We start from the raw sequence: 11,775 nt of genomic DNA on the forward strand, positions 1-11,775 counted from the left end.
GAACTTGGTGCTGGGGTATCTAGGACTTCTAGGCTTTGCTAGATCTTTAAGAGTTCAAATATTGCAATGGCAGTGCCTCTCTATTTTTTCAGTCTGTGCTATTGTGGTGTGCACTGATCACACTTGTTTAGCTAGAATGGTCTCCCCCTCACTATCTTATTCTGCTCCTTAACCTCTCTTTATTATTTTTCTGGTACTCTAGGATAGTAGAATTTACAAGCAATTCTCTTCAGGTAATAAAAAATTTCCATAAAAAAGCAAACCAAACCACAAAAGCAATAATAATAATGATAATAAAACCCCCACGAAAACAAAGCACACAAACAAACTAACAAAAAAACACAGAAGAAAAACGGAAAACAAATGGTTGCTCAGGGCAGCCTAAAAATCCACCACATGATCAAAAGCTATGTCAAAGGCCTGCTGCAAACACAACTGAGTCATCTTTGGGAGTGTCCACTACATTTTAGTGTGCAGTGCCACCCTCTGACAAAGGCAGGTGGGCAGCATGTCATCTGGTGAGAGGCAAAACCAGGGCCTTTTTCTGAGTGCATGTGTACACAGCAGGGAGGCACAAACAGCACTTGTATCCAGTCTCTTCAGTGATGTATCCACAGCACCACATTAGGACTACACAGCAAGTCAAAAGCAGGCTTGTGTGCACTCAGCTGTCTTCACAATTCCCGCTGAAAAATTCCGGCACAATCGGAGCTCAATTAATTCAAAAGACTGCTCTCCTGAACACTCAGTTTTCATTTAAGATTACATAAATGAAGATTATAAGCCAGTAAGTGGGGCAACCATAGACAAGCACTTCGCTAACTCTGCAATCTCTGGGGGCAAAACCAACCATCTATGTTGTCAGAGCTTCTGGGAAGTAGACAGAACAAAATAAGGTAATTCATGCTCATCTTCTGGTGATTGTTACAGGGACAGATGAAGGGCTGAAGAGCAGTATCTTTCCCTTCAAACTTGTGTTCTCCCAAATAAGTAACAATGGCTACTTCCACTGGTTACAACAATGGTTGCATTTTGACAACAACATACTTATAAATTTGGAAAAAGAACAAGAACTTGTGGACACAAAGGATGATTTTTTTTCCCTCTTTAAACATACACAAAGACTGTCTGATAGTTGCAAACAAACTTTCCCATCAACTTTATTAAACAGAGGTACAGCACACTTGAGACACCTGTTAAACAAAACAGTACAGCAATACCATTGTTTCTTGCTGGTGGTGAGAAAAATGGCGCAAACCAAAGTATTCTGTCCTTTACTTCCTCCATTAAAAACTCTCAAAAAAGTTCCTTTTCTTCCTTTTTTCAAAAGTTATTTTTAATACACCCCCCCCCCTTACATTTTAAAATTCCCAATAAGTTCTTTAGGGGCAACTACACTTTCACTGTACCAATCAGTACTGCAGGACAATAACATAACACCATCCTTTTTTCATGGCTTGTGTTAAATACAGTACAAAGGGATCAAATTATGGCCAGCCACATGCCTTTGGTAAAATTAAAAGTCCAGTGAGATCATATTTTCTTCAAATTCAGAAAGCCACATGTTAAACTCATGTGATGTTTTGAAGTTCAATTCTATACAAACTTCTTCCTCAAAGCAAAGTTAAACAGCTGTCATCCCACAAAAATGGTAATTTCTGCGCTGCTCCAGAAAAGAGATGAAAGTTTTGAACTTCAGAGAACCTCTTCACATGCCTTGATCTCCACAGATTTCTGTTTCAGACAAGGGGTAAATATTCACAAACCTACAAGTCAAAACAGTGGTAACAGTGATAAATATTCTCAGTTTTTAAAAAACTTTTCGTAGTAACACATGTGGCTCATTTAAGCAACTGACGGTCTTCTCCTTTGAGGCGTTTTTTCCGGGGTTGTACAAAGTCATCATCTGAGTCATCAGTGAGTTCTGTATTATCTTTTTCACTCTGGACATTGGGTTGTACAGGGAACTTTCTCTCAGGATAAAGGTTCCTTAGAAGTTCTTCAAAGTACGCTTCAAGTTTCATGCCGGCGTCGGCCACTTCTGAATCAGGCTGTTGGGTGAATTAACAACATCAGTGCATCATGAAATAGATTTATACTCACATCACATCAAGTCTTTCAGGCAAAAACTACAGAAAACATCAATCAGCAGCAAGAATGGCACCTGTGGAACATATGGTCCCAAAGAGCACAAGTCTGCAAAACAGCACGAGCATAAATCTTTCAGCTGACACCCTCAAGGACCTTTTTCTCTGAGGGATTACCAAAGAAGGCAGTCACAAAAGCCATACTTGCCTGGGTTCTAAAAGCTATTTGAAGAGATTCTAAAACCTCTTAAAACCTTACTGAGGGGCGTGGGGGGGAGGAAAGAAGTTGTGCTATGCTGTGAAATACGTAGGTATGTCTTCCGGGTGTTAGAATTTCTCTAGTTTACAGACAGTTTTTAATAATGGTGATAATATTACTTGGTAGACAATTACTGTAACATGGAAGATTACGCAGTCCTAAAGTCATCCAGAGCCACCACAGCTCATCAGTTTCCTGAAGCAGAGATCACCACGGCAGGAATTATTCCCAGCTATAAGGGGTCACTGGATGAGAACCCCACTGAGGCCACTTAGAGAAGCCTTTATTCCCAGTGTAATTCTCTCTCATTTTGTGGTCCACCCACAACCCTTTTTCACCACACGTTCCACATGTTCCCTTACATGCAGCACAGGATAATAATAACAATCACTCAACATGTAACTTGAAATCATATGGGTGAGTCCAGAGCTCCCAGAATGAAAATCCCACTGAATCTAAGATCTGTGGCAAGGAGGATTAAACCAATTTTTAAATCAAATGCCCACCATTGTGGCAACTGTCCTTTTCTTTACCTGCTATCCTGCCATTCAGCTAGCATGTTTGTTACAATCCTCCTTCCTTCTGTGGAAAGATCTCCACTGCATAATCATCTAACACCACAGCAGCGTTCAATGTGATCTATATTTTCACTGCAGTCCCATTGTAAAAGTAAGTTTAATACAATAAATTCTTGCATTGCAAGTTCTACCCCCATTACAATTTTCCTGAAAGAACTAAGGCTACAAAACCCGATACAGTATCTAATTTTCTAACCTCATTAAATTCAGCACAGTTTTGGAAAATCAGTCTGAAATCAGCCACAAAATCTTCTGGCTTTGTGTAGAATGAATTGGTCACTTCGAGTCTTCTCTTGATGGTTGACAAGTCCATAGGCTTTTTGATTATTTTGTAGTAATCAGGAACCTAAAGGGAAAAAAAAAATTTTACCAAATGCAGTCACCTTCATTACTTATTGTTTTATAAACCTTTAGATCTTAGGGAGTGGGCAGGGTTTTAGTCTCACCTTCAAACTACAACCCTGAGATACAAGAATTATACTTTTAACATACATGCAGACAGTTTCTGGAATGACAGTGACTTATGACAGTTTTGCTGGCTAAAATATACTCCTTGCAATGCTCATTTTAAAATCAAAGAGAAACAAACATTAACTTCCACCTACGACGACTACATATTATAGAGCAAATGACTTGGTCTGGACATTATTTTCAGATGTAGTCAAATAAGCTATCTATCAAGACTTATTCTCAAGACCACTATATGACAACTAAAATAGAGATGGTAAATGAGTTGGCTTAAAATGAGGTTTGGTCATGAAATATGTCCTTTGAAATGGTGGCAAATTTCAGAGATATCAATGATTTTGACACTCAAACTGTGGTTGTAGGGCTAAGACTTACTTTTTCTTTAGAAAGAATTAGAAATTAGAAAATAAGATATGAAATCCAATGGTAATATTTTTATACTTTTTTCCTAACTAGATTCACATTTTAAGAGAAATGCTGTAATACCTGAATTTAGTAACACATGACCATCATATGATTAATCCATTAATCTCTTGTGCCATTTCTTATTATTAAACTCTCTGATTTGTTCTTCAGAATTCCTATTCAAATGGAATAAAGGCTGCATAGGAACATATTACTTACTGAATTCTTCCCCCATTGACTTATCTTAAAGAACATCTTTTCATCTAATCACACTGGTAACTCTTCTGTGTGTCCTTAGACTTCTAACACACCCAGGTATTGTTCACCATTTTAAACTAATAAATTTCAAGCTAATAATAAGAAATTCAATTTCATATTAGTACTATGGAGCACCCTAATTCTCAACATCAGGTGGTATTTAAAAACCCAAATATATTGCAATTCACCTTTTTAGTGATATCACTCAGCACATGATATTAGCAGACAGGGTCAGAACTTACTTTTTTAATCTGTTTTTGAAGTATTAAGTAAAATCAGTTACTGTGGAATTTTACTTGTAAATCCCCTTCAACTTTCAACTTCCCTCTTCAGATAGTTTTAATAAAATTAAACACATTTAATACACTTGGTGTCTGGGGAACTTGACTTCTGATAATGGACTGTAATAGGACATAAAAATGCCACTAAAAACATGGCAAATTTGCTACTAACATAGAAAGAAGTGAGGTACATACTGTGGGAGGAACTGGATCTTGAAAGGCAAGACTCATTTCATGACAGTAGAGGTATAGCAGCAGTCTTTCACATTTCTGTAAAAAAAAAAATTGCCCAAGTCATTCGAGAATCCTACATGGTTTATACTACAATCACAAACCACAGAAAACACAGAACAGATGCTCAGTGTTCCTCCTTCCTCTTTGCGTGTACAAATATATTACACTAGATCTTGAGCCTTGAAAGAGATTCTAAAAATAGTTTTGTGTGATTTTATGCTTGCTGATCCCTTATCAGAATAATAACTTACATTTAACTCAAACCAGAAATTGAGCACATGTAAATAATGGTGTGACAGACAGTCAGGTCTTGGAGTGTGTCCTCCACACACACACCGTCCCCACTGTGTCCTGATGGGTAATGTGATTTGTCCTAAGATAAGAACACCAGGTAGGAATTGCAGGAGGAACTGTCTGGATGCTCACATAATTAATGCATTCCAGAGATGGGGGAGCTGTGATGATTGTCATTGACTTTAGTACACATCAGCCTGCAAAAGGGTATAAAATGCTGCTGGAGACTGGACCAACTGGGCAAACTGATCTCCCAAGGTTGCAAGCAGTTTCCAGATGGATCCCACCCCAACACGGATGCCTGCAGGGTACATCCAGCCCTAAGATGGGGAACACTCACTTCTGGACAGGTGAGTAAAAGTACTAAGATCATATACAGAGATAAAATCCTAAAGCAGCTCCATAGGTGCTTTGCTGCTCTGTAATTGTGCTTTCTGCAAGGCCAAAGGCTGTAAATCTGCATATTTCCAACCAAACCTGCTTATGTTATAATCCTTTAGACCTGCTTATATTCTATACTGCACTGGCAATATTTAGACACTCTATTAGCAATAAATCTAATCACAATCATCCATATAATCTGTGCCATACTTCTCACACCTGACCGAGTCTTCTCTCTACCACTCTGCAATAAATGGTTTTTAAGACCCCAAATAAAATACTAATTTCAGTGTATTTACATAAGTCACCAACTGAAACCAGGTAAAATACTGATGAAAGTTTCTAGCACGAGTCAAAACTGCTTCAGCTTAAAAACATTATAAATAATAATTTTATCCTTACCCTACGGTCTATTGGCGCCAAACCCACAGTGTCTTCCAATTTTCTTTTTTCAGAGCTGTGAGTAGGTTTATCACAGTCATATTCAACTTCTGGCTTGGACAAATCCCGACAGAATGTACAAATCCACTCCCCACTAAAGAAGACAAAAAGACACATTGACCTTAGTGAGGTAGCACACCCTTGACAAAAGGCTTTCCACATATTTCTGGGTAAGATCCTCATTTGTTGGGTGGGTTTTTTTCTGTGCCATGTGTTGGTTTGTTGTTGTTGGTTTTTAAAACACTACAAAAAGCAGAGACTGCTGGCAAAAATGCTTTATTACAACTTTTTTTTTTCCTTTTTAGTGGCACCAGTGTCACTAATGGTGTCCTAACAGAAAGATGGTTTATCTTAATAGACAGCAGGTGTCTACCTTTGTCAGTACTGAAATATTTCACTTGAGCTCAAAGGGTTCAAGCAAATGGCTATTAAGAGCCCTTTTCTTAACTAGAGAGACTGAAGGAATCTTTTGGGCTGAACAGAACAAAACATGTCAGTGTGATATGGTGAGAACTTGATATTCTCTACAACCTTGATCTATAACATACCACTGAACTATACAGATTATCCTAGACAAGATTTTTTGTAAAACTGGAAATATTTTACTCCCTAAAACCTTCAGATGTTCATGATTTTATCAGTTGGTCTAAGAAAACCGTGGAGATTTAAAGGACAGCATAAGATTACTACATAATCAGTTCTGGAAGCTATGTTCACTGATTCCCTAACACAATTTATGAACCTCAAAGTTTTGAAAAACCTATGAAGGGTCTATGTTTTTAATACAGTTCTCGACAAAGGAACTTGCATGCTTGCAGGTAACCACAAGAGGGCTGAATTGTTACACAGATGACAGAATACGCAATAAAAAGGATCTAACTGTGTGTATTTACTCAGAGGTATGTTATAATAATAATATCTTTGAAAATGGGAAATAATTTCTGCAGCACCTTTTATTTAATTTTGATAGTAAGGCAGAAGACTTTCCAAATTAAAAAAAAAAAATCTCTTTTTTATTCAGAGTCATCCAAAGATTTTTGCCATCTGCCAGTTTTAGCATACACTGGTGAATAATAAGCATTTTACTACCAGGAGACATTTATCTTCTACTGTCTTAACTTCCCAGAATTATTTATGACACTGTCACCTCTATGCCTGGACTTGCATCACAGAAATGATATGGCAGATATACAAAAGTTCATACAGGCCATGACCTAAAGATCTTGTGACACAAGAAAACAATAAATAGGTTACAGACAAAGGACTGATGCATTAGAATATCCAAGAATCAGGAAGAGTGTGATAGGTTGGAACAAAGGACAAAAAGATGCAGCAACCTCATGAATCTATGTGGGAACATTGTTTTAAACTAAAAGAGGGTAGATTCAGATTAGAAACAAGGAAAAAAAAATTTTTCAGTGAGGGTTGTGAAACACTGGCGCAGGTTGCTGAGAGAGATGGTAGAGGCCCCATTCTTGGAAACAAGGTCAAGTTGGGAGGGGCTCTGAGCAACCTGTTCATGGCAGGGAGGTTGGACTCAGTGGCCTATAAAGGTCCCTTCCAACTTTAACCATTCTGTGACTGTATGAACCTATGAAATTGCCCTATCCACCTGAAGCAAGAACAAAAAGCAGTCATGAAAGAAGCAGACTGTCACTGCTGACATAATAATAAAGAAATTACTTTGTGTGTTTGAAGGAACTAATGCTAAGAGACTAAAGTTTGTTCAGTACAGTTACAGCTGCAAAAAAAAAGTAACCCCATAAAGGTGGGAACAGAAAGTTGATACGCCTAAAGTCAGGAGGAAACCTCAGCTAACCATGCTCTGAAGCCCAGTAACACAATGTACTCGTAGTAATATGCACCTTTACAGATCTGAACACCTGTCATCAAAGTGGTTTTTGGCTCCCTCGCCCTCCGACATCATCACCTCAGTTTCCCCTCAACAATCCAGTAAAAAGGAGACATTTTAAAGACTTATTGTTGAATATTTAATTTTTCTGGAAAAAAAGTATTGCAATACATAGTTTTCTGCCTTAAAGATTTTTTTTTTCTTTTCAGAATGGCACAAATATTTATTAGTTTAAGTGCTTGCTGTAACTTCACTAGGTTTTGCTGATGGAACAAAGCTGTAACATAGCACCAGTTTCACAAAAAAACCCTGCAATTTGAAGTTTTAAAAGTGAGAGAAACATTTTTACGTCCCATTTCAAGTGACGTTTTAGATACACTTGCTTGTTCAGAGTAGCACGGAGGTGATCAATGTGCTAATCTAAGTTGCTATTCAAATGTTTTCCACCAGTAAACTATGCTGACATTTAATCAAAAACCCTAATATTTACAAAAGCATTAAACAATGAGCATGTTATGACCAATGTTTTTATCCTTTAACACAAACAAGTTTATTGCATGACATTTCCAAGTTGGGACATTGCAAAATGCCATTTATTTTAATCAAAGACACTAATTCCAGAAGCAAACACTGGTAATGCTAGTTAAGACTGTATTTTGAAAGTCAAGAAACTGAGTAATGGTTTTGTAACAGCCAATAAAGAAACTTAATGCTTGTTTCAACATTGGCCAAGATGTTACTAGAAGATGTCAGTCACTACACATCCCATGCTTAGTGTAGCCATATTTAGCACTAGAGTAAGTGATATACTTATTACTCTATTACTTCAGATTTTTCCTGTAGACATTTGTTAATTTTTCCTTTTTAAAAAATTTTTATTCTTTATTATTATTATTGTTATTATTATTATTAAGAAATGTTAATGTATTTTCTCTCACCCTTAAAACATTTTATGACAGATTGGTAATTCTGTGTCCCACTTTTAATAATTCTCGCCCTAGATGTAAGTGATCTTGCTTAATTGTCAAATAAGTGAAGAGTTTTATTACAGAATTTGTAGAAAAAAATACAATTGAAGTTTCAATGTAAATTCCAATTTTCACTAATTAATAAAACTTCTGGATTCAAGACTTTCAAGAAGACAGTGCTTCCTTTGAGACTGAAATTTCTTATCCTGGGTTTCACAAGAAAAAGCTTGTGTCTTTTAGTGCAATTTTAGGTGGAATTGAAGGGGTCATAATTACCTTGGAAAGCTCATCAATGAAGGGACATGACAAGAAAGATGGAATACTTTGGGACACTTCTCACAGCAAAGGAGTTCCCCTCCATTTTGACATACAGCACACCAATCTTCATTTGGATCGTCCTCTTTTCTGCCCTCCCCAACATGGGAGGGTCCTATCCATCCCATTTTCCCACTGAATGTGTTCTCCTGCAGGACCCCTGGCTGATCATCTGTGCTGTCTGGTGCATCTGTTCTTAAGACAGCTTCATCAGAAGTGGAATTATGACTTCCATCCAAGAGTAATGAAGTAAGTATGGACTGTAGGAAGAAACAAAGAAAGCCAGACTATAATATTTACTTGAATTTACATGGCCCTAACAACAAGTAAACTAACTTGACTAACAAATTTATATGCAAGGAGCCATACAACTTGCAACATGCATGTAAAAATTACTACCATACTATAACATCAGACAGCTGAACACAAGAAACCAGCTATGAAAGGATATTTACTGCTCCGCTAATAAAAAACTAATCTCTGATGGCCAAAAATCTAGCAATCTTATTTACGTAAATTACTGCACTGTGATTAGAAACATTTCCTAGCGGCACCTGAAAATTTGATCTCTGCAAACTATTCCCCATCCTCCCAGATTTTCAATGGATAAAAGTAGTCTGATCACAACAGTTAACTGGCAGTAGGGCTAGTCTGATTTTGAATTTCACCTCGTCCCCTTCTTTAGCTTTTTTAGTTTTCCCCTGAAAAGCTCCCAACAGAACACGAGTAGATTATTTTACTCCCCATAAATACAAAATACCCTCCAAAAAGAAAGGAGATCTTTATAGCTGTTAATATTACATTCCGAGGCCGGGGTTCCTCATCAGTTTCTTGCTTCACTACAACAATTGGGAAATCAAAATTCTCATTTGATGCATTTGACTCCTGTTTAATTCTAATGGGCTCCAACATAACAACTGGGACTTTGTGTGTAGAATCAGCTCCTGGTGGCCTGCTGGAGGAGCCAGAACTGCAAATGACAAGAAAAGGCAGGAAAAAAGGGAAATTAAGAGTCAGAGCTTTTGTACAGTGGTGCTTTCCAAAACCTCAGGATGCTAAATCTATTTTGCTTCTTTGAAGCTTGAGCACTGCAGTTTTCCTTTTATCGAATACACCATCCAAGCTTATTTCCTTTGATATATATTGAAAAAGCATTACCAAAAGGAAAAATTGTAATGATGCAGTTCCAGAACTAGAGAATTATTCATGGTTTCACTTCCCATTAGTGCAAGATTTGCAAGCAATCTCCTTTTCTCTCAGGTTACACACAAAAGAGGATTTCCACTGAACATCATATCACTTCGGAGGAGATGCAGCTGTATTTTGGGGAAGACCAGTGTTTCTCCAGAGCTGAACTGATCATTGAAAATGACACAACCGAATAAGGCAGATAAAACACATATTTACATTTTCTTGGAAGGATTTCTTACAGCCTTGCAACTCTACCAAAACTAGGGTCCTCCTTTTGGAACTAGATCTTTCTTTTTTTTATGTATTTAGTCATAAAAATGAAGAATCTAACAAAATTAATTCAAGCAGCAGCAGATTTTTTTAAATGCAAGTAAAAGACTCTTCAGACAAACATTTGAACTGTTCACAAGAGTCCTTCACAGAATTTGCCATGTAAATGGAATATAGAAAAACATATTCTATATTAAAAAGCACCTGCATTTCCAACTCAAGTAGGATGAATGTCATCTGATTTTTCTCTGCATGAAAAATTAATCTCATGTCATATGTATGCTTGAGTTTATTGCAACACATTAATGGATCTGCACTCTTCAAACAACATTGTGTAAATATATTTGTTCATTAATATTCCATCAGTAATGGATAAAAACATTTGTGCAGACTCTCAGTAGATATCTAGGGCTCACTTAACCAACCATATTGCAGTAGAAAATTTTTAACAGCTTTCTTTGTAACATCAGTTCCTTAAATCTGAAGTAATTTATAGTTCCATCAGGACTTTCAATATTCAACCTTTTCCTTTAGCTGATTTTTCTGAATTTAAAACAATTTACAATTGGTATTCCTTTAATAACACCAACCTAGTCATCATTTACAGTGTTAATATGTTTTTAGATGTGCTATTAATACATCACAAATGAAATTACTGCTTTTAGAATGCAAAGAGTGCTGTAATAACCATCAGGCCTGACCTGTTAACAGAGAAGGTGAGGCAAATTGACATCTATATATGCATTAAAGGGAGAAGAGACTGATGCATGTTCTGTGGAGGTGGAAGTTACATTTTCTTCTCTCCCACTCTTTCCTTACCTCTCTCTGCTTCCAACACTGGAGGCACTGGGTGAACGAATTGGAGGGTGTACGTTCGTCACACTGATTCCTCCTAGGAGAGAAGGATCAGGTTAGAACAAAACCTGGGTCTGTGCCAAGTCTGAGTCAGAGAAGTACACAGGTTTTGGGGAAAATGTCTCCTGCAGCATCATTTATTTAACCTATATCTCATCTAATATATATTTATGAGAGGATGAGAGGCATGGGACAATAGAAGGAGATGCCCAAAAAGGGACCCGTAAGTAGGCTGATGGATCAGTACCTTTGCCTGGCTGACCCCTCCACCTGATCACTGCAGTTTGTTTTGTCTTACCTTATCAAATTCTAGCAGATCTCTCTGGAGAACTGCCATGAAACTTTGAGCTGGTGAGAAGGAAGAAGTCTGGGGGACAGATATGAGAGAGACCAAAGGTCTGGGGACCAGGACCAGAGAGCCAAAAGACTCGTGAAGGAAATTTTTGCTAAAGACTTGTGAAGGACGTTTTTGCTGAGCATCAGTCCTGAGAAACCCAAGTGGGCTGTTTGTGCTGTCTGTGAATGCATTACCCACCTGTCTCAGGTAACCTGCCTCAGTCTGTGAATGCCATGTGAGTGCATGAATGTTGCATAAGTGTTCACTGGGAACTCACTCACACAGCCTCACTACAGGCCAG

The 11,775-nt window shown here is 37.6% G+C and overlaps 1 protein-coding gene across 1 annotated transcript in view; it reads right to left on the reverse strand.

Moving 5' to 3' along the window:
* Positions 1-1,129: 1,129 nt before the first annotated feature.
* The window catches only part of TRIM24 (tripartite motif containing 24), a 58,209-nt gene continuing 47,563 nt past the window's right edge, over positions 1,130-11,775 (reverse strand). The window contains exons 13-19 of the mRNA XM_051784686.1: positions 11,102-11,174; positions 9,623-9,791; positions 8,783-9,081; positions 5,648-5,780; positions 4,532-4,606; positions 3,121-3,270; positions 1,130-2,051 (exon numbers count right to left, since the gene is read on the reverse strand). Of these exons, the coding sequence (XP_051640646.1) occupies positions 1,842-2,051; positions 3,121-3,270; positions 4,532-4,606; positions 5,648-5,780; positions 8,783-9,081; positions 9,623-9,791; positions 11,102-11,174 (1,109 nt within the window). The 3' untranslated portion in view covers positions 1,130-1,841. The remainder of the gene's footprint in view (positions 2,052-3,120; positions 3,271-4,531; positions 4,607-5,647; positions 5,781-8,782; positions 9,082-9,622; positions 9,792-11,101; positions 11,175-11,775) is intronic.

This window comes from Manacus candei, unplaced genomic scaffold (assembly GCF_025592945.1).
Source record: "Manacus candei isolate 608988 ecotype Guabito, Panama unplaced genomic scaffold, ASM2559294v1 h1tg000018l, whole genome shotgun sequence".
NCBI classification, from domain to species: Eukaryota; Metazoa; Chordata; class Aves; order Passeriformes; family Pipridae; genus Manacus; species Manacus candei.